At 37.3% G+C, this 24706-nt stretch overlaps 1 protein-coding gene across 12 annotated transcripts in view; it reads right to left on the reverse strand.

The window, feature by feature from the left end:
- The window catches only part of PBX3 (PBX homeobox 3), a 472198-nt gene that overhangs the window by 63671 nt on the left and 383821 nt on the right, over positions 1-24706 (reverse strand). For all 12 annotated transcript variants that reach the window (XM_044058204.1, XM_044058211.1, XM_044058209.1 and 9 more), the window contains one exon: positions 8184-8319. In XM_044058204.1, the coding sequence (XP_043914139.1) occupies positions 8184-8319 (136 nt within the window). The remainder of the gene's footprint in view (positions 1-8183; positions 8320-24706) is intronic.

Consider the following 24706-nt stretch of genomic DNA (forward strand, 5'->3'; position numbering starts at 1 on the left):
AGGGATTGGGACACACGTGATATTAAGGGGATGGCCATCCATGCTCTCTGTAGTTCTTTCTTGTCCTTGGGAGTATCATGGGTCTACTGGAAGCCAGAATGCTTGGTGCCCAGGTGGCAAATACACACAAAGAAAACAGCCCAAAACAGACAAAACTCAAAGTTCCCTCTCCAAGCACTGCTGATTCCATAGTGTAGCTGGATAAAAGCACTGACTGCACCCCAGATGACTCAGCTTTACTCCTTAATATGTCAAGTATCCTTCTTTTCTCCATCATCACAGATTAGGTTTTTGGTTGCAGCCCCAGGGGATCCCTTGTTTTCTGTGGACATCATAGGTGGACCAGTAATTGATTTCTTGTACAAATACTTACAGCAGTCAATGACAATGTAGAAATAGAATTCAAGGGAGCAGGGGATGGGAACCCACTCTGAAGATGCACTGGTGAATGCATCCTTCAAAGCTTCAATAACTGGAGGAACAGCTAAGGGTTTAGGCTCTTCCAGTCCCAAAAGTTCTCTGCATCATTTTTGGGCATCCAAGTAGTCATTAGCTTCTCTATTTTAAGGAATCGTCTCACATTATTCACTCTCTTGAGGTTGTCTGTCAATGTGTAATCCTCTGATGGGGAGGCAGAGGATATGATAACCTTAGTCAGCCAAGTAAGAAAGGAGGGAAGGCACCTAGTCAGCATAAACCAGTTTATCTGCCTAAAAGTCTGTTGGGGACCCCTTACACTGATGGTTGATCTGTGAAAGGCTGCAAGTTTGTAAGAAAAAACTTGAAGTCATCCATCAGTATTAATTGGTCCTGGGAAGGAACTTGGCTGGTGGTGGTGGGAGGCCCATCCAGCAGTGGCTGAGGCAAGATGGCAGTGTTTTCAGTCTGCTCCTATGGGTGGTAGCTGTCTTTGAAGATTCCGGTTGTGGACGGGTACTGATGAATTCAATATGGGAACTGCTGACATCCTCATGTAAAAGAGCAAAGAGTACACTTCCCTTGCCTTCAGTTATAAGGATATACGTAGCAGATCCACACACTCATGGAGAGATATCAAAGCTGACATACATCTGGAGAACTTTGACTTGAGAGGACATGTTTTCTTCTCATACTGTAGCTGTCTCTGGAAGGCCATTTCAAGAGGCCTTGGCCCAACTAGGCATCTAGGACTGGGCTGCAAAGTAACCTCACAGATCCAGTGCCCTTGAGCCTAGACAGACCCTGGGAATCAGCTGGTATGCAGTCAGGACCCTGTTGTCCCTTCTTGGATGGGTACTTCCCATTCTGTTTTTTTAGGCAGAACATGTGTGGATAATCCGAGACACAACATGACAGCAGTAGAAAAAGTATGTAGCTATTTCTGATTTAAGCAGTCATAGAGAGTTGTCACTTTGTTTGATGGCCTTATCATTTAACTCACCCAGTAGGGACAAGAGGTAACATCATTTTCTGTGTCCAAACAAAATAAACATGGACCGGGAAAGTTTTGATCTAGAATGTTGGTTACAAACAATGTACTTAATCATTTTAGACACTGAAATCTAATCTCATGACCAGTAACTAGCAACCTGCACCAAGTATAGTAATAACTGGTATCCTAAAGCCAGTACATAGTAATTAAGCAAAGTAATAACACAACAGTGTTCCTCAGTGGATATGTATACATACATGCATAGTCTGAAAAGTGAAGTGAATTGACAGACTCCCAATAGTTAGTACTTGCATGAACTACAATCTTACTTTCATGATGTGCTGTAAGAAAAAAACAACAAACTAAAGATGTTGCACACAGACATTTTTCTTACGGCACCAGTGTCCTGACATCTGGGTAGAAGGGTGCCTACCCAAGTAAGAAAATGTAAAGAGCTCTGGAAGTTGGCCTAGACATCACTCCTTATGACACAGAAGTCTCAAGATGTAGCACTATCGCAGCAGTACAAAATGTAAAAAACAAGTGTACCTCCCTAGCTAGAAAGTACACTTAAAGCAGCTTTAATGAACTCTGAAATGGGGAAGACAAACAACCCTACATTAAAACTTTCCATGTAGAAGTGAAGAAGGAATTTTTAATATATAGTTTCCACATTAATCTTTTATATGGCTACAAGTCTGCAGAACATCAAGGATCTGTGTTCAGAAATTGGCAGCATTCCTCCAGATTGCTGCAGTCATAGACTCCGCTAGTAAATGAGTAAGAACTGTTCTGTCAGCCACGGCCATTCTGAACCTTTATATCTCGAAAGCTTAGCAACCATCTAGCAGGACGTTCTTGAGGACAGTGCGACTCCCAGATGGTCTTCTCTCAGCCCTATCTTGCCAAACCTGTAATGATCTTTAACAGCATAATCCAGCTTGGTTTGCTTCTTCAGACAACCGCTTGGGATCCAAATGCCTGAGAGAGTTCGGTTCACTTAAATTAAAGCAGTGTTTAGTGATAGCGCATCATATCTCCAAAACACATAATAACGCACAGTAAATAACTTGTACAGTTTAATGCGATTCGTTTTCTTTTTCCTGGATAAGAGATACACATTTGTGGGATAAGAATCCAGATAAATACTAGACATGTTCACTCTTCAGAACAAATTGTCTAGTTATTTTGAACTTTCTGTTCTCAGGGTAAATATGGAAGAATGCACATGACATATTTGGAGAGTCTGATTTTTTTTAAGATTACTGAGCAATATATTTTACAATCTAGCCAGAGCTATACACAAGTTTACATAAAAAATAAGGGTAAAATTTCAGGATGACAGAGGTTATCAAAGAACAATATCATTATTGCTAATTTAAGATTCTACTTCAAAATTCACAGCTAGCAGAAAAAAGGAAGAAATAAAACAACTGCTATAATTTATATAAAACTGTTGAGAAATCTTCAGTTTCATTTAATTATTTATTTCAGTCTCTTAGTACAGGAATGCTAAATTAAGTAGTTTTTGATGTTTTTGGATATCAAGATCAGAAACAAATGCTATTAGATTTAAGTCTTTCTTCAACAATAGAAATTTTCTATACTTCTTTTAACAGTGTTACAGGACCACCATCTCTCAATATCCACCTTAATATCAGTGAGACAGAATTATCAGCTTTAACATGTCATCAAAAAGGAATGCAGCTCAGATGTATCACTACAACACCTTAAACATCACCTCTACAAGCAGCTCTAGAGAACTGGAATGCAACCCCGATGCCAGAACCCCATAACCTTATAATTATCCAACTTCATGCCAAATCACTGACATTGCTATTAACAAAAAAAAAAAAAATCTTTCTCATTAGAAGCTTACACTTTCCATTAAGAAAATGCACAGCATTCAAATGTGCCAGGGTCTGTTTTTTGCAGTTTGGCAGATGATGCATTTTTCTGCCTGCTAATGTTATTTAGAAAAAAAAATGCACTTCAACAAATTTTAATGTAATAAAACCACAGACTGAGCTCTTTTATCTTACAAACATGAAGACTTCATCAGAATTACAGTCTGCCATTAAAAAAAACATTTAAATACAAACAATTCATCCAATTAAATTTGAATTAGAAGAATAAATTATGATGTCACTCAACTACCAAGTGCAATTTCTTAAAGAACCAGACCAGAAATATCTACTTGTGTTACACTGACTAAATAATGAAATATAGCTAAAATCAATCACATGCACAGTTGTACACTGAAAAATGTGTTGAGAATGAAGTAAAAAAAAAATCACACTAAACTTGCTTTCATCTTTAAAATGCTAGAAAGAGAAACTGCATCATTAATGCCTGGAGCATCAACTGCATTAAGTCTGAGTTGCCAAGTTAGTTCTTTGAACTCAAGTTTTGTGTCTAAGTCCCCACTAAAGGTTTATCACAGTTATCATGTCTATAATGAAGAACAGGAATTTTTTGTATTTTGGACAATCCAAAGTATGTCTAAATAAGTCATTGGTTCAACTACATGTTTCACGTCTGGTTCTTTAAGAAACTGCATTTGGTAGTTAAGTGACATCATAATTTATTCTTCTAATTCAAATTTGATTGGATGAATTGTTTGTATTTAAATGTTTTTAATAGCAGACTGTAATTCTGATGAAGTCTTCATGTTTGTAAGACAAAAGAGCTCAGTCTGTAGTTTTATTACATTCAAATGTGTTGATGTGCATTGCTCTTCATTGGGGAGTGTCCATTCCACATTTTGTTTTTTTATTGTTGTTAGTTTATTGAAGTTTGTTTTTAAATTGCATGTGGTAATTTTAAACTTATAGGTAATACTAGGCTGTCAGTCTGTGGACTGTTACAAGCCTAGGCAGCAACCAGAGGTCAGAATCAAACTCTGTCCCTTGTATCTCTGAGCTAAAAACCTTAACCATTATGTCAACCCCTCCCCCTCGTAGACTTATAGTAAAACATAGTTGCTTTATCCATCTTCCTTGATCCAGCTGCTTATTTATATCATAATTTTCTCAATTGAGATAGGGGAGAAAGTTTACTGTAATGCCTTGTTCCCCAATGGTTGGTTTCTGTGCTTCTGTCTTGTGACGCTATATCATCACACATCTACATGAAACCAGACTCACTCCCATCACTTCAATGTTGCTTTCACTTATGGACTCCTCTATCTGGGGTCACCAGCACCCCACAGTTAGGCTGAACAAGTCAAGTTTGATACAGAGGTACAGCTTGCAGCTTACAGAATTACATCCCTATCTCCAGTATGTGCTTCTATGGCAGCCTTTTGGTGGAATTTGTATTCTACAAGCACAGTTATTACTCAAGACTTGTGGTGATCTTATGAACTAATAGGATATGCCTGAAAATGATCAGCAAACAGAAGGACTTATGACCAACTGCTACTTTCATCAAAAAAGAACTAAGGGAGGAGACTACCTCCATGCTGAGGACATCTGAGAGTTTAGGAAGTCCCACCAGAAGGTAGATGTCCACCTGTGCTAGTTCTTATGGATAAGAAATTATATCACAGCAGTAACTCCTATGGTGTACATAAGTTCTTAGATTCATAGGTAAGTACTAGGCTAGCTGCCCTTGTTGACCATTTAAAGCCTAGCCAGTTTCCTTTTTTGTGCTCAAAATAACCTATCCCATTTGGTTATAGACTGGCCTTACCCATCCCATCCCATGGTTGATAATTATATATTACCCCTAGTAAGAATAACTGGGAATATACCATAGACAATTTGAGGGGGCCAATGTATGGGATATGGGATAAAGCATTTAAGCATGAGCTCTGGACATTAAAAGTTTGGAAAAGCATAACTTTTAAAAATGTTCACACAAAAGCAGTAAAAGATCACCAAAAATTATTTTATAAAGCATTGCCTTTGTATAAAAGAAAACTTTGCTAGTGTACCACATTCTTTTATTGGCAAATCTGAAAACATATCACTGTCAGTATCTTTCCTTTTTTTATAGTTAATATTATTTCTTTTTTGTTTGTTTAATTCTAAGTGTTCAAAAGTAAATACAAAACATTCCAGTCATGGTTGGTATGTAATGTCAGCATACTTTAGACACCAGTATTGAATGACTTAGTGATTGATTAACTGACTGATTAATTTGGTTGATTCATTAATTAATGGGCTAATCTGGGCTGACAACTTCTTAGGAAACCTGTAAGTGTAATCTTAAACCAGGTCACAGTTACACTACAAGGGTTGCTTTAGAGGTTATTCAGCTAATGATGTCAGCACTACTACTGACTTTATTAATTGTTAACAAATTTTCCTCAGGCGTTGTTCCCTTAAATATATAATGAGGCAAAATGTTGGTAAGCCAGATTCGTTTGAACTGCAAATTATACGATTCTTAACTGTCTTCAACAGGCCTTAATATTTTAATTAAGCTACTTTTGCTGTACTCAGTTTTTCTTTATGATACTATAAAACTGAGTCAGTAATGTGAAATATAAGAAAAAAGGTTAGGAAAACATGATGCAGACTTTGGATTTTTTTCATAAGTAAAGAAGCCAAACAAGTTTCAGATTAACCATCATACAAGACCACTGCAGTCCATCCACATGGGGATAAAGTTCAATGCATACAACAAGGATTTGGCAAATTATTTTATATAATGCCTATATATACATTATAAAGCTGTTTTAAATCAGATTAGCTAACCTTTGTTTTCTTTTATTGAATGTAAGCTAATAACAATGTTAAAAGTTTTAAAACAATAACAGAGGCTGAGTACTGTCAGTCTAACTTTTCTAGAGATGTCAAGTTCTTAACCCGATTTTTAGTTGTTCTCACCATCTACACCAGCACTTTTTAATTTGGCACATACAGTATTTCAGACTAATTTAGATATCTTCTTGCCAAGCAAGATTCACACTAAAACTGATATTACACATTTTAGCACAGGAGTCAGAAGCAGAGAAATACTTAAACATACTTGGGGAAGACAAAATGTAGAGAAGGTATTACCTCAGCAATCTGATGTCTCTATCTGCAATCAATACAGCAATAGTATTTAAACTGTTATGAAGGGTTCTCATAAAAAATAATTCTGGTTCTTATACATTTCAGCAATCAAACTATAAATGTTGTTTTGTTTTCCTTAAAAAGCTTGCCTCTTATACTTTTATTAGACTATAAATAAACAAATATTAAATATCAGGGTCTATGTTATATATTTGAACTTCCAAAATGTTGAATACCATATGTTCAAGACCATATGGTCGATATTTGAAAGTTCGAATATATAATTAAAAAAAAAAAAAAACATAGCTTAACAGTGCAAGCAGGGGGGGCAAGCCCCCCTGCACCCCCACACCCCCTACTTAATTATACCAACTCCGCAACTGCACTTCAGTCCAGAAAAGGGAAATTCTCCCATTCTGCACCGTATGGCGCCATTAAAGTCAACCTTCGAAAACTTGAAATGTCATTCATATGGTCTCGTCCATATAATGATCGACATTTCAAGCATTCGTTTATTTGACATAGATCCAAATATCAGATGGCCATATTGCAGTATACTGCTAAAACAGCATATAATGTCATTAAGAAAGCACATTAAAGATAAATTAGTACAATATGAACTTTGTAGATTCATAAAACAAACTTGGAAAAGTAAACTGAACAGTCAAATGGCACAGAGAAAAAAAAAACAGATGTAGCGGGATGAATGACAGGTGATTTTGGCATAAATTCAAGATAGTGATCTAAGTTTCAACATAATTATGTATGTATGTATGCATCTATTCTACATGGCGACTGCTCCTGGATGACAACTAGGGATATTTTTGCTGGGTACAGAACAACTGGGATGGTCTTTCTAGGAGAGAGGTTACTGACGGGAAATACATTGCACTCCCTTCATAAAGACAAGCTGAGAGGGAGGCAGGTCTCCTAGGTAACCAATTGGGAGCAACCTGCCTTGAGTTGCACACTAGGAGTATTAGTAGAGGAAAGGGAAGATTCCAAATTCCTGTGGAGTGGACTAGAGGAGTCTTAGTTGAAACAATGGGATAGAGAACTGTAACTGCAGACATCAGGAGGGGCATTCTGACATCAGGAAGGAGGTTGTTAGTTGTCATATCCTGGAGAACATGCAGAAGGAGAATTCTGTCCCAAAGGAAAGTCTGTCATCACTGTTAACCTACAAACACTGAAAGGAACTGCTTCGACATTATGCTAATATGCTACTGTTATCCTGTGTAACTTAGCTTGATCTAAGTACTGTTTTTGTTCCTTTGATCAATACTGTGGCACAAACTGGAGAGATGAAGCAAAGTTAACTGTGAATGTGAACTGTGAGTTCTGTCCCCTACTAAAAAGTCTGAAGGGAAAGCATTTTCTTTTCTGTTGATTTTGTAAAACAGGCTTAACATTAAGCATAACACTTGGCCCCATAGACTCTTTTCATTGCTAACTCCACTCTTCTTTTGTCAAGGTACATGGATAAAGTTAATTATGTATTTGTGACTGGAGGTACATTTAAATACCATTCTGATAAGATAAACAGCAAGAGAAGCCTTAAATAGAGTTCACTATACTCGTGCTATAGTGGAAAAATCTGCATTTGCAGTTAACACACACACAAAAAAGGCTGAACATTTCTGAAGCATGCACTATCTTTGCTGTCCTACTAGTAAAATACTTTCATTTCCAAGCTACCACAATTTCCTTAAACAAATACAGGGCAATGTGTATGAACAATATAGTAATAAACTCTTATACTTTACCTGTGATACTGTAATGCTACATTTCTTTGCCAGTTCTTCTTTGGCCTCTTCGCTAGGGTAAGGGTTGCTAAGGTGTGAGTAGAAATATTCGTTCAAAATTTCTGTCGCCTGCTTGCTGAAGTTCCGTCGCTTTCGCCTGGATGAAGAATAGAAAGCCATCTGAATGAAGCAGTACAGAAACTGAGAGAACTTCTGAGTTTTATGTTCCTGCCCCAAATTTCCCCCGCAGACTAGCATTACAGTGTTTCAGGATGCCTCATTTCAGAAAACAATGGTTCTGCCCTGTTTTGTAGTTGGGAGATTTGCAGTACAAGGCTTTCAAGTGGTTTGAACTCTAAAGTTTCCAAGATGGTATAAAACGCCTGCAATTAATTATTCTGTAAGACAAAATATCAGTGACACAACCAACTTGGTTAAAGCCAGAGCAGAGCACAGATATTACGAATGTCACTTCAGTCATTACTACACTTGGAAAAACTATTTATCTTTCTGTATAAGCATTTCTAAATCATCTGCAGATCTGCTCTCCTTCAGGTTGTGACTCACAAATAATGTTTACCCTTATAAACTGTGACTTGCTGTAACATGTACTACGAGATGTACTGACACATTCACTCTTTCTTCCACATCACTGGATTTTAGCTCCAATGACAAAAATGGATGAAAACTCAATGCAGAGGGTCATATCTCACTTGTTTTAACAGGGCAAACCAAATCCATGGAATGTTGTGAGGACCCCTCAGACATATTTTTTCATATGTAGTGCTGGGTGGGCAAGCTATTGCTAGCAACAGTTCATTAAAGGCTTTATTTGTAACTTGAAGGTTTCATGTTGCTTAGTACTGTTCCACTTTCTCCCATCACACAACAGCCTGACCAGACAAAGGACAATGTCCCAGTACACAACAGCTTGATAGGCTGTCTACTGCCAAGCTTAATGGTGTGCCTCCCTTCGAGAAAAGATATGGATGTGAAACCAAACCGAAGGTTTGAGAACACCACAGAGGATGACAAAGGTATTCAACAAGAAAAGTAGTATAAGCGGTGTTTAATAAAGACATGGTCTTATCTATATAATACAGCATTAGAGATACAAGTGACTTTCTACAGCCAAATATTTCCAATAGGTACTTAACTCCCAAAGATAGATTCACGTATACATCACAAGGCAAAGATGAGATGGAGTTTAATGTAACTGTGTACTACTACATCATTTAAACATGGCCAGTTTCTTGCTTATACTAATCATGACTCTTACCAGCAAACAAGTAAATTAGTATAAATAAGTGAATAAGATGGCAATGAAGTAAGTAAATAAATAAATAAATAAACAGAAAATATAATCATGCATCAAGCAGTGGAGACCAGCATTTCTCCACTGTATTTTGAAAAGCTTTTTATCCGGCTCATCTAATTTCCAAAGGCATCTCCACTAGATCTAAAGAAGTCGTAACTATCTTTTACTCGTATCTTATCAGAACCATTACTGAATATAATGCAGCTTTTGCATTTTAGCATGTATTTATCTAAACATATCACACAACTGGAGAGACCTCAGAGACACATAACTAAAAGGCTCAGTGGCCTCAAAAATCTTAGCTGTCAGGGAAGAATGGCATCACTTTGTCTGTAGTCAATTCAGCCTCTTACAGACTCCTCCATGGTGGTCTGTGCCTAGCCTTACAAGCCATGAAAGATCCAGCCTTGTTTGACCTCTTGTTTCTTCACAGAACAAATGGTACCACAAATATTCAGTTAAAGGAGCTAAACATTCATGAACAGATTAAATAAGACACACCGGTGTAATAAATTCATATTCTGACATATTCCTCATGTATGTTAAGCAGAGTAACACCCTTGCCACCTTCAAGGTCTACCTAGATAAGTGTATGGGTAGCCTCAAATTCTCCCACAGTTCATCTTGTCTTGCCCTCCTTGAAGCTACAGATAATGTTTAAATAAATGGTTTGTACATTGATTGCCTACTACTTATCTATGAACCTAACTATATTAAAAGAGAAGCGGTGGTTCTACAGGCTGAGTTATCATACTTAGGTTTGCAGAACAGACTGAAGACGCTCACTGATGACTGCTACTAACTGACAAGCTGAGATGCCAATATATGGCTACTGCAACACTCCTCTCTTTTTAATTGTCTCATTTTTGTTATTCTAAGGTTCCCTGCTATGCCACACGAGCCCTAGTTGACTTCAGTTGGAAAAATGTAGCTAGCAGTCCCCTATTGCTTACTTGTCTAACAAACCCCAGGTTGTACTACTTCCATAAAGTGACAAATGAGAAAAGCAGACAAACCTCACACCCCCACCAAATCCTTAGCTCTGAGGCTTCAGAGCCAAAAAAATCTCTTTATATTACTTCTTTTAGATTCTTTATGCCACTCCAACAGCTGCAAGTGTACAATGATAGAAACATACCTGTGAAAAGGCTAACATGCACAATATATTACCAGCCAACTGTTTCCATCAAGTGTATCCCCTTTGATCTCAGGACAATAAATAAAAACTGTCCAGTATGAATGCCATTTCATTTGAATTTGAATGTGTAAAAATGGGAATGAAAGTTAAGGTGTAAAAATGTTTTAGGGGACCAAAGCATGCAGGAAAATGTGCCATTTCCTCCTCACCATCAAAACTAAGTCAGACGTTGCAGTTACAGACAGCTTTTGTTTTGGAAACTAACATTCTCCTGTCTGGGCCTTTTACATTGCCCTCCAGTGGTTTAGTGCAGTACTTCCTTCCCAATCTACTGGCAGTATCAGAGGTTGCCATATACATGCTGCACTAAGAAGTATCAGTTACTATATATAGCCTGCAGTAGTAAAACGTATCAGCATTACCATATATACCCTACAATAGGAAGTATCAGAGTGTTGTTATGCATGTCCTACAACCGTAAGTATCAGAATGCTATCATAGATATACTACAGTATCAGAGAGTTACCATATACATACATCAGTAGGAAGTATCAGAGTGTTACCATGTATATCCCACAGTAGAAAGTATCAGAATGTTATTGTACACATCCTACAGTAGGACACACGAGTGTCACCATATACCTCTTACAACCAAAATTATCAGAGAGTTACCACATGTATCCTACAGTGGGAAACGTCAAAGTGTTATCATGCATACCCTCTAACAGAAAGTATCAGAGTGTTCCCAAGCATGTGCTGTGGTAGGAAGTATCAAAATGTTATTGTTCATACTCTACAATAAGCATATTAGAGTGCTACCATACATGTCTTCCAAATGAAATTATCAGATTGTTATACACATGTCCTACAGTTGGAATTATCAGAACTGTACCACATGCATCTTACAGTAGGTAGTATTAGAGGCCTACCACATGCATCCTAGAGTAGTAAGTAACCCCATGTTATTGTACATATTCTACAGAAGGATGTATCACTGTGTTACCATTTGTACCTTACAGAAGGAAGTATCAAGGTATTACACACATCCCACAGTAAGAAGTACTACACTTTGCCATCTATACACTACAGTAGGATGTTTCATAGTATTACACATATCCTACAGTAGGAAGTATCACAGTACTTATCCTACGGTAAGAAGTATTACAGTGTTACCATCCATACCTTACAGTATGAGGTATCGTAGTAGTACTCATTTACTACAGTAGGAATTATCACAGTACTTATCCTACAAGAGGAAGTATTACAGTGTTACTATTCATACCCTACAGTAGGAAGCATAGTATTACACATATCCTGCAGTAGGAAGTATTATAGTACTTATACATTAGGGGGTATTACAGTGGTACAATCAATACCCTACAGTATGAAGTATCACTGTATGACACATATCCTACAGTATGAAGTAATACAGTGCTACAATCCATATACTACAGTAGAAAGTATCACAGAATTACACATATCCTAGAGTAGGAAGTATTACAGTGTTATCATCCATATCCTACAGCAGGCCACAGCTGCAAAACACTGATGATAAGGTGAAAATTGGCATGAAAGATCTACATCCGGAGCTGTAACATGTTGATGGAAGGTCTCCATGCTCATTTCAAATAACATTCCAAGTGCCTCATTACTGCATTGAATAAATTATTAATCATAGGTTTCCCAAATATCCCCTGTTAAAATTAAAAATAGTGGTTGGTTCCTATGTATATTTGTTAAATCATCTACATTTCCACATGTTTGTATTGCGTACATAGTCCAATGGCAATCTGTTTTTACAAAAAAAAAAAAAAACTTTTTTCCCAAAATGTTTGAATCATGTTTTGTTCAGACTTTCCATCATTTCAAAGAAGTAATGTATTACCCATGGTGCAGTGAACCTTTAAAGCCATAAAAGGAAGACGACACTTTCATTTGACTGAGTTACATCATTACTTTAGTATATGAGTAGTATACAGTGGATGCATTGCTGCTGACTATAAAACTGCAGTGTTGAAGAAAAATGGTCATTCCCCTTTTCCCGAGGTGCAGTAGTCTCAAAGCTGATTATATTACAAAGAGGTACAAAGCAAAGCCACTTGGACTGGGGGACCTTGCCATCCACGTTACGACTGCACTTGGAATTCCACATATAACTTCATTCTTCAGGTCTGGGAGGAATTTACAGTCACAGTACTTGCCTCAGTATCACAGAACTAAATAAATTACATCTTACAGACTGGTAAGTGTACTTTGTATAATTACTATTTTAAGACAGTACTGTTGCATTTTATAAAAGACAGAGAAGGGGAGTAATAAAATCAGGGTAAGTATACTTAATGTAAAGTCTGAATTTCCTGTTGAACCTATTGTTGAAAAACGAAAAGCCACTGAAAAACATTACATCCAAATATAGTTCCTATCAAGTTTACCCAAAATCAAAATGCCTTTGCCTCAGGTCACTGTCCAGTGTCATCAGTGACAAAGCACTGTGTACCTTCAGTGTCACTTTACTAAACCTGTGTTCTGTAACATGTCTATACTCTGCCTCCACATCTGTCATCACCTTCAGTGTCACTTTATTAAACTTGTGTTCTGTAACACGTTTATACTCTGCCTCCACATCTGTCATCACCTTCAGTGTCACTTTACTAAACCTGTGTTCTGTAACATGTTTATACTCTGCCTCCACATCTGTCATCACCTTCAGTGTCACTTTACTAAACCTGTGTTCTGTAACACGTTTATACTCTGCCTCCACATCTGTCATCACCTTCAGTGTCACTTTACTAAACCTGTGTTCTGTAACACGTCTATACTCTGCCTCCACATCTGTCATCGGCTTCAGTGTCACTTTACTAAACCTGTGTTCTGTAACATGTCTGTACTCTGCCTCCACATTTGTCATCACCTTGTGTCACTTTACTAAACCTGTGTTCTGTAACATGTCTATACTCTGCCTCCACATCTGTCATCACCTTCAGTGTCACTTTACTAAACCTGTGTTCTGTAACATGTCTATACTCTGCCTCCACATCTCTCATCACCTTCAGTGTCACTTTACTAAACCTGTGTTCTGTAACACGTCTATACTCTGCCTCCACATCTGTCATTGGCTTCAGTGTCACTTTACTAAACCTGTGTTCTGTAACACGTTTACACTCTGCCTCCACATTTGTCATCACCTTGTGTCACTTTACTAAACCTGTGTTCTGTAACACGTCTATACTCTGCCTCCACATCTATCATTGGCTTCAGTGTCACTTTACTAAACCTGTGTTCTGTAACATGTCTATACTCTGCCTCCACATCTGTCTTCAGATTTCATTTCTGTACCATATATTGGCTCATTGGCCTCGTTTACCTCAATGCTCTTTGGGATAAGTCAACTGAAGCACATATACGAAGACAGTGCCATTCACAAACATGATGACATTTGGTAAATAAATCTATTCAACTCTTTCCTGTTATTGACATTGTGCATGTCTTCAACATTCTCAATAAAGCCTTACTGCTGCAAAGTTTTCCAAGTTTTAAGATGCACCTTTACTGAAGGGGGACTAACAGGTGTGCTCTTACAACACTGGAAGTGTGAAGAAATGGTTACCTGACATGAAGCATATTTCTGCCTGTCCCATTATGCTCTAACTACCTCACTGACATAGTAGACATAATGAATAATAACTCATCAAAACAGTTTAAATATCGCTTATATAAGCTAGTCACAACAAAAGCTCCAAATGTCTTTTGTTTTCACTAGAACAACATCATTTCTATTTTAAACACCACATATTCTTACAGAACATAAACACAATACAGTTTGTCCTTATTTTTATTATTTACTTATTCCTCTGGTGCTGGTTTTACACAAACTGAGCTACAGAATAACTTCAGTCACCCGAAGGGGAATTAGAGTTAGATTTAAGGTGAGCATGACAGAGTATACATATCCATAAAACTGTACAAGCTGTAGTATTTACAAATTCAGTAAATAATACAATAAAAGCCAGTATAAAACACTGTCACTCAAAGTACAAGGTAAATAAATAAGTCAAGCCCGTGGGATACAGGGATAAATCTCCCAATTAATGTGAAGCTGTACCAGGTATATCAAGCAGCCCTGTCTCTGGGGGAGCTAGACGGGGAGGGATAGGATTTAACAGATGATAGTGGCTCACCCGTATCAGGGGATAGGTTGCTATATATCCTGCTGCAGGTGAAGTTTCACTTCCAAATGAGAATGTGGTATGTGGTGACATGACCCTGCACTCTACAAAGCCAAAGCCTCTATGCAGAAATGCCTACCTAGGTAACTGCATAGTAAAGTAGTATTTTACCTTGCCTACTGCCAACAAGGGGAACAGTTATCAGAGAAAATCACCTGACTTTCCTGCAAGATGGTGGACCATATTTAGTAATACTAGCCACCTGAACCTCATGTCTTCAGATGTCAGAAAGTGAAGAGAATGAATGGGTCAATATGGAATGAGAGCTTAGTGTCCATAGAGAGATCACAGGGGCCAGAAAACCCCACAAAACTATTCAAAGCACATGGCAATAACTTAAACAGGAGGATGCAGTTCCAAATCCTAAAAAAAAAAAAAAAAAAAGTGGGAATAGATAAAAGAGAAATGGCAAAGCCCCATACAGTTGAGAAAGGTGTCCGCAGTTTTAAAAAAAACGTATAGTATTCTCATATTCAAACAAAGCCTCTCAGCTCAATCTTCTTCCTCCTAACTTGTTGCACTTACCATCCAATTAAAAACTCCTTTTGTTACCTCAACCTAATGAAGTTATGTTCAAAACAACCTACCCTTTAATCTACAACAGAATTTAACACACTGTAATATAATGATATTTTATAATTCTATTTGCTTAGATCAACCTATGTACTGAAAAGTTTGTGATCTTTGGTGAGACAATTAATATGAATGTAAAATCCTGTTTATGTTTGTAACATCTTGATTGCCTGGGAAATGCCAGAAAAGGATCCAAGGATTAGCTATTTGCTGCTTACAGAGAAGTGAACAGGGAACATACAGCTTTGTTTTGTGGTAACAGATGAGGACTACAAGTAGAGGCAGTGATGATGTATGGAAAATATGTGGCAGTAAGTAAAGACTAGGGCATAAAACAAGTAATAAAACATAAGAATATGTTGAATTGGATAATGACAGATGTCTGGTACATGCCTTGTCATGACTTCAATGAAATACAATAGGAAATGAAACACATCATGAACTGGAGATAAGGAAATAAAGAATACTAATGGTGAAATGGTAATTGCCAAAGTGGAATAGTTAAAGAAAATTTGCCTTGCAGTACTCAGTACTCATACCATTAAGTACTGATATAATTTTAAGAGCAAATTATCATCAAACTGGAAAATGGTTTCTTCACTGATGTGCAGTATGGCTAATCCAACATTAAATTCAGTATTGTTTTTTTTTTAGTTGTAGCACAGCTATACATATTTTATCTTCAAGCTTCTCTATTCCTTTTAGGTATTAGTATCAAGGTGTGGTTGTTTCCACTGATAATGTCCCTTTTCATACAAAAAGGCACAATCAGTTAAGATTCACCCAATTTGTCTGTGGTAAGTGCTGGGGCTATATCTTTTGTTTTTGTCAAGTTTTGCCTAACTTTTTAAGTCCTTTACCTGGAAAGCGTCTTTGAACAGTTTTATTTGTTTAGAATTTAAGGACATCTTTTACTACTCTGCATGATTCATACAGTGTGTGTGTGTGTGTGTGTGTGTGTGTGTGTGTGTGTGTGTGTGTGTGTGTGTTTTTGTTTAATTATTTTTAGGATGGCTTTGTCTTTATACAACTTATGAATTTAACTATAACTGGCTTGGATTTAAACTGGCTAGATGGCGTAGTCTGCAGAGATTATGAAAACTGAATGTTTCCATATTTGATTTTATGAACATCAGGATATAAAAAAAATGAAGCCAAGGCTATTGTGCAGTGTTAATAAAAGACCATCTGTTTTCCTTGCCTCTGACACACTGCTTATTTTTATGTTCTTCAGCCTGGCTCTACATTCAGAATCTAATTGTTTTTCGTCCTGTGCCATTACATCATTCTGAAATTTCTCTCTCTATTCAGGCCATACTTATCAAAATGCAAGCTTGGATTCCAGCCTACTGGTTAGCATATTGTGTTTTGAACTTGTTACTTCAAGCTGTGGATTATTCATTTTCTTTAGAGAAATCTTGCATTTGTAAAGATGTTTTCTCTTAAATTACCATTTCCCCATATATAATATTAAGACTATAGGGCTGTGTCACTGCCATTAAGCAGAGTTTTGAAAGCTTGATTCATTACAAAATGGTCTTCCGTGTGTTGTTTGCGGGTAAGAACTACTTGTTTTACAACACTGTAGCTTCAGATAACATGTTACTACTATTACAATACTAGCAATGTTCATCAGTTAATGTATTGCTTAACAAGTGTAAAATACCATAAGGTTGATAGTTATTACAGTAATTGTTCTGCAAAATGGTTCTCCCAGCTGTTTCATCCATTCTTTTCTACATTTCAGGTAGCACTGCCATTGACCTACAATATATCTATGTTCTTGGTGGGTGTGAAGATGTAAGGTATTGCCAGCTGTGCTATGGGAAGTAGGGCAGTGGATATCTAACATATGCCAGCATAGCTAGTTGGAGTTTTGTAAAGAATTATATGTTGTTTGTATATCAAACTGATTTGTACAGATGTTTGTGTTGAAAAATGTATTTGTAAAGCTGCTTGTGTTAAAATGTACCAAGTGTGTCCTGCTGAACTGCAAAGAAATACACTTGTATTTGAGACTACATTATAACTACTGAAATTAATACTGTAATAGAGAATATTAGAAGAGAAGAGGTTAACCTCAGCTCCAGCTAACTTTGAAAAATAGTGTGAAATTAAATTACTTAATTTAGGCCATAAAGATTGTATCTTACAGTTCTGACTGCAGCCAGAGACAAAATGTCTGTGCCAGAGAATGATTTATTAGCTCATATAAAAAGAGTGGAAGTGTTTTATTGTTTTATGTCTCCCAGGAGCTGCAACAGATCTTACCAAAGCTCTATGTGTGTGTGTATTATTGACACGTATATGCGAGATTCTGGGTCAGTTGCTAGGAAAGGGGGTAGTATGAGAACCAGAATTCAAATGACCAAATGTGTGTGATGTCATTCTGTAATCCAGGGCAAAAATGATGTTTTAATACCAGATGAGACTAAAGTCTCATAGCAGTCTGTTTTTGGTACCTGACAAAAAAAGGACCCCTCACCTACTTCATCTTGCCTTGCTTTAGTAAGTGAACCAAGTAATATTAATTCTTTAAATCAGTCAGGAAAATATAGTGAGATTAGTTAGTTAAGTACTGTATTTCTGTATCTGTGTGAATCTATTCATCTGTGTTATTTTAACATTTCCTGTGACTGAAACTCTGGTGTTTATTGTAAATAGATATTTAATATTTTCATGTTCTTTTATTATTTATTATTAAATATATTTAAACTTTTCATTGTGGTTGGTCCTTTAGGGAATATATTAACCTTTGAGAGTTGCTGTCTTGTCTTTTCGGCTTTTCCTGGTTAGCGGTCGCCACAGCGGAACTCCAGTCCGCTAATGATTGGTAGTTGAGTTTTACGTGCCGAGTTACCAGCCCTGATGCACAACCTTCAATGAAGGTACGCCCATTCACGCATGTCTCCACGCAGAAGACGCTCTAGCTGAGAATCGAACAGGACAGCGTCTTACTGCGAGGCGACAATGCTACCGCAGCACCACCACCGCGCTTTGAGAGTGTGTATGTCTATTTGGTGACTCTGTGGCCACTCCTGAAAGTCTTACTGCATTGGTCAAATACTATCATTTGTATTAATAATAATTTCACTCAGTATAATTGGGTACCATTGTAAAAGCCTTAGAGTAGCTGGCTTTGGAGTGTCTGGTGGCAGTAACTACCTTACAGTCTGGGCAGAAGGGGACATAGCAAGTAAATCTGTGCCAGCCTTTCCCCTAGTGTGTTTGTATGTTTGTGTGTGTGTGTGTGTGTGTGTGTGTGTGTGTGTGTGTGTGTGTGTGTGTGTGTGTGTGTGTGTGTGTGTCTGTGTCTGTGTCTGCATGTGTGTGGAAATAAAATCTCCAAGAGTGTGTGTGGCAGCTGCTTGGATCAGGAACATGAAGCACTGGTTTCACAGACGGGGTGCTGGGGGATTTGGCTTGGACACTCGGCTGAAGACTCAACTCTACAGCTGTGCCATTGGGGAGTCTCACTGGGCCCCTGGAGAGAGAGAAAGAGAGAAATCCAGACCCAGACTGAGTGTGCTCCCTGTGTGCTCTTAAGGAAAATTGTGCTTGATGCAGACAGCTGCATTTGGAAATACTGTGTGTATCCATTTTTTGTTCCAAGTGAACGTCCCTCTCTAGTGCCAATGGTGACGATTCAGGCTACATGATTACTGGCCCAGAGAGAGGATGTCACAGTGAGAAACCACAGAACTTTGGCAGAGAAGCTGAACATCTCATCCCAGTCAAGTTTATTCATTTATTTTTTATTTATTTCCGTTTGTTGACCGAGAATAATCCAACTGAGCTAAAAGTTCATTCTCAGTGGTGGCCTGGGAAGAATAGCTCCACAGATGTAACAAAAAAATCAAGTATACATGGACATTCTTTAATGCATTTACAAAACAACTACAAAATACATATGTGCATAAATAAAAGACATCAGAAATGAAGGTTATGGTGTGCCAGACCATGAAATGCAATGCTATTTGAATGAAGTAAGACAAACTTTTCATACTTTGATGCTAACAAATTGGCACTTTACTGCACAAATACATTACTTATGCATTATAAATTTTTATTTCAAGGAAAAGGTAAAGATATGTGCAAATCTTAACAGGGTTTGGTGTCACACTGCTAATATACTGTAGTGGATTCAGCACTTTGTATTACATAGTCTTCTTATCCATATTTATCAGATTACATATACCAGTACTTAATGCACTTCAGAGGAAAATTTCTTAAAAGTTTGAATTTCTGTACGTTTTATCAGTCGATTTTGTTGCGTCATACAATAAAGCCATGACAAACTTATGACTTTAAATATAGGTCAAAAGTGATAATAATGCAGTCACAAAATATACAGGTAACTTTCTTCCTTATCTCTAATGCAGTAGATGTGCCTTTTAGGACTAAATTATAAAAGTTATACATTATTACTTCAATTTTTCCAAGCAGTTAAAACAAAATCAGTACGCTGTTTTTTTTTTTTTTTTTTTAAGTGAAATCTGCTTTATTAACCTTCACAAATTACTGCTTAACTTTATTGGAATTAAAGGTGAACTTTTTTTAAGCAATCTGGGAACCTTGATGCTTCAAATAGCAGCAGCAGCAGCAAAAAGAAAAAAAGTAAGGAGAGTAGGTGAGCTAGCAAAGCAGGAAGTGACCTCTATAGAATGGGCCCACATAAACCGCTCATATGAATCACATTCACCATTCGTCACAGGCATTACCTTCATTCCTGCCTTCTTCTAAATGTAACACCATCCCAGCATGCAACACATGCAAGCTGGATTATGCCATAGATAACATTCTCTTTATGTACTTTCTCTACTGCCTAATATCGCTTCTAAAATTATGTTAAGATGTTCTTGACATTTGTGATTATATATTATTTCTGATTATCAACTTATTGCTTTTGTCTGTTACTGTTTTGGAGCATTTCTCCCCGGCCCTCCAATGAAAATGGGTTTTTGACCCAGTTGGACTTTGGCAGTCACCAAATGTCAATAAATAAATAAATGTCAGTAAATAAATGCATTAAATATCTACCCCCCCACACACACAGTTGACCACCACCCACCCTTGGTGCACTTCCTTTGTTTCTGAATCCCCAAAGCCAACCGACACCCAAGACCTAATATGAACTTTGTGGCTGGAGAAGAGATAGCGGTATTCCAGTGCTGTTCCATGTCACTGCCAATGATAGATTTTATTTTTTATGCACTAACCCATGAACAAGCCTCCAGGCACACAAAGTGCAAAGATGCAACTACAAAATCTTACAACACCTCATGTCTGCACTAACCCAGTATTTCTGAGGTGAATGTTTAAACCCTGCCTGGTTTTCTCCAACCAAGAGAATAGCAGCATTAGCCAGCAAAATCCCAAGTTTTTCCCATCCTCCAGCTGACTCCCCAGAGCCAGGGCCCCCTAAATGAACTCAAGTCTCCTGGGATCTGGTCAGGACTCCATCCCCCTGTACCACATAGCTGGATCAACTCTCTAGCTATATGCAAAGAATGTGACTCATGAATGATAGAATTTATCAAATCAGCAAATACAACAAGAGCTTATCAATGCCTTAACTGGCCAAAGCAACAACAGAATCCATCCATTCTCAACCCATTTCTCTTATTTTTTGCACAGTGGGTTGGAGTGTCGCTTCAACAGTAACAATTATCTAGAGTCAGTGTTCACACTGTCTACTGTTTATCTGTACAACCTTCTTTATTAAAATAGAATCCAAGGTTGCCAACCAATGCAGAAAAGGAAAATAATTTTAATAATTTTATTTTCTCTGGGGCTATATGACCTTGGAGTGATTATAAATAAGTAGTGGTGGTCTAGGGGCCCATCCCACCACATAAAAATAACACAGGGGTTTGACCCTGCAAAAGCATTATTATACAATGTATATCTATAGCTATAAATGCTTAATGATGTTTACCTTACATAGTTTTCTGCATTTTTCAATAGAGCTGTTTAGAAGTACTACATTTTACCCATTATTAATATGAATAGATGCCTTTATATCACATAGTTTAATTACATAAATCATTATATGAAACAAAAAGTTGCACTAAAAAGTGCTTGTTAGCCTTACATTGTAATATTAGTTATTAAGCTCCTATAACTCGTTTTTAGTTAATAATTGTTGCCTTACAGCAAGAGGTTCTCCTGTTCGATTCTCGGCTGGAGTGCCTTCTGTGTGGAGTCTGCATGTCTTCCCCGCGGTCGAGTGGCCTCCGAAAGACATGCGTGAATGGGAGTGCCTTCGCTGAAGTTTGGGTGTCGAGCTGGCAACTCGGCACCATAAAAATCTACTGCCAATCATTAGCAGACCGGAGTTCCGCTGTGGCAACCCGTAAAAAAGCCGAAAAGACAAACAAAACAATTACTTAAAGTTATTATGTTATTAACCACATTTAAAAAGGAGACCTGCTACTGAACTGTTATTTTTAATGTTTTGCAGTTGACAAAAAAAACTATGGCACGTGATTAGACAATGGAATTGATATGGCTGTTAATTGTTGTTTAAACAAGTGTATTTTTTTTTTGATGTTACAAATTAGTCTGAGTAAGTCTTGTGAATTTTTATAAGATGAAAGCATTTACTCTGAATAAATTATTCTGATAACTACTTCTGAAGTGACTTATTTTATTACTCATTTTTAATCATGGTTATTTTATGCATTTAACAAGGTAAACTCCAATGCAAAACTTCCTCTTTTCAGGAGTGACCTAGGAGAATCATCTAGTTAAGTCATCTGCTCAGAATCAAACCAGTAGGCAAATGGAGACATTTTCACTGTGGAGATTATGAAGCTCTCTCAGAATAAATAAAATGTAAGACTTTTTTATAGGTTATTTTTTTGCTCCTGTGCCCACTGATCATCTAGCCTACCTTCTGCTAGACTGTGAAAATTTGTTCTAATGCTCCAGGGATTATATCTGGAGCAGAGGCAAGAACTGTCCAGGGGAGAGGGGGGTCATTATTCAAGTAGCCATGAGGGTGCTTTGTATTCTTGCCCACATCCTAGCAATAACTGCATTTTGAATAAGCTTAACTCTCACTCTCTAGGCAGGGGGGCGGGTAAATCACATCTCAGTGATGGCTCACCATGTCCTCCCCTTACATCTGCATATTTGCATTTAAGGTTATTACCCACTGGTGGCCTGGGGATCCTAATGCCTGGCCCCATTCCACCCCTCCTCTGAGAGATAGTGGCAGTGTGTACAAGCATTTCCACCCCTCCTCCCCAGGTTATGTCCACATATCCTCCCTGACAGCACTGTCAAGCTGCAAGTCAAACTTGAGTCGCCTGGGCACTGGTCAGGGCTTTATTTCCTGTACATCATCAGTACTGGTTAAAATGCAAAATGTGCTTGGCTTAAAGTGCCATATCAGGACTAACATACATTATTTAATACAGTATAAAGTCAAACAAAATCAAAAAACATTTTTTTTACCATTTGAGTTGACCAATATCTTTCACTGACAGCTTACCAGTTTTTTGAATCAGGCAGCACGACCCTTCAGCTACCATCCAGTCTGAAGCATACTGATGAGAATACACGCACGTTAATATAATTACACTGCAGAACGAATTTTATGATTTGTGGTTTTTCAATACAAAATGACAGTCAGCCACAGTCTATAACATGAGATAATTACCTTTTAATTAATAGCAGTGTTACACAAATGGACATCACTGTCACATAAATTGTACAGTCTAGACATGGGCAATTTATTTTGAAATGGGACTGAGCTACAGGTGCTTACAGAGGTAGTTTTAGCTATAAAATACCTGCAGTTGTTTATATCACTATACCAGTATCATACTATTAAATTATTTTTTGTTACTAGTACAAAAATAGAGTTGAAAACATATTATGTTTTATTGCACAAGAAAGTCTAGCATTACAAAAGTAAAATATAAGTTGTAAGTACTTCACAACAGTACTAAACAGGGGATTCTAAGTTTGCTATAAATATCCAAAGATAAATTAAACTGTATAAAGTTCTGTGGCAAGGTACTGTACAATATTCTTCTACAAATGCACTGAACACATTTTTAATGAACTATAATTCTGAAAATGTTTGTTCCACTACTACTTGAGCAGAAGTTTCAGAACTGGTTCCATTCTGCAACAAAAAAAAAAGATACTGTGCACCAACAAAATAAAATTTTCAGAACTATCCTTCTGAAAGCAACACATATCTCTTTGTGCAGTTTGCTTACCAGTATAAATCAGTGAGGAATGACTTCTTCTAATCATCCTCAGTAAGGCAGCACTCCCAGAGTACCTTTTGCAAAGCAGTACTAACTGAGGAACCTATACAGTGATACTGGTTGCATAAAAACAGTACTTGAGTGAACACGTCTGCCTTCTTCCATCTTGCCAGTTTACATTTCACATGAAAATACACAAGGAAGGAAGGCGAACACATGCAACTCATGCAGTGTGCTGAATGTAGGATTCCCCATGAGTCCTTTCTCGGTTATCACACTGGTAACGATTACATAAAATGTGTAGGTAAAGTAAGGTGCTGAGCAGAGCATCATCCATTCGATGTCAACACCCCAGAATGAATGGATATACTGTCACAATTGGAATACACAAAACTGTGTTCTAATCTGCAACCTTAAATGTATACTGCTGATTCTTGAACAGGACTTGAATGAAGAGCTCTCTCAGACAGGTTCACTTACCTCACATAACGAGTAAATGGATAAATCCATTTAACCCAAGAAACTGAAGCATCACATGGTTTCTTCTAAATAAACTGGAGTTTGGTGAGGACTTTTTGCAGCATGCGATGGATATATCATCCTGTTAGCACAACTATTTCAAGACTAGGAATGTATTTTTGAAACCAAGGAACCTGTACAATATAATACGAATAATCTCTGATATCATCTGCCCAGAGTGAAACTGGAGCAGCTAATTAAAAGATCACAAGATTTTAAAATGTTTGTTTTATTTAACCAGGAGTTACCTTAATTAATTACTTATTTGTGCATTTACTTATTGACTGATTAATTAAATGGGTTACAGACTGATCCACATGGACCAGCTTAGATTCATTTTTAAATAGTTTCTGTTGCTTCATCTGTATATACAAGAAAAGTACATATCAGCATTTTTCCTTCTATTAAATAAACTTTGTTAGTTTATGGAGTGGTGGTCTCTGCACATTACTTCATATCACAGTACATATGTATACATGTACACACACACACACACACACACATATATATATATATATATATATATATATATATATATATATATA

This window comes from Protopterus annectens, chromosome 16.part0, assembly GCF_019279795.1.
Source record: "Protopterus annectens isolate FY-2018-M chromosome 16.part0, PAN1.0, whole genome shotgun sequence".
Taxonomy (NCBI): Eukaryota; Metazoa; Chordata; order Ceratodontiformes; family Protopteridae; genus Protopterus; species Protopterus annectens.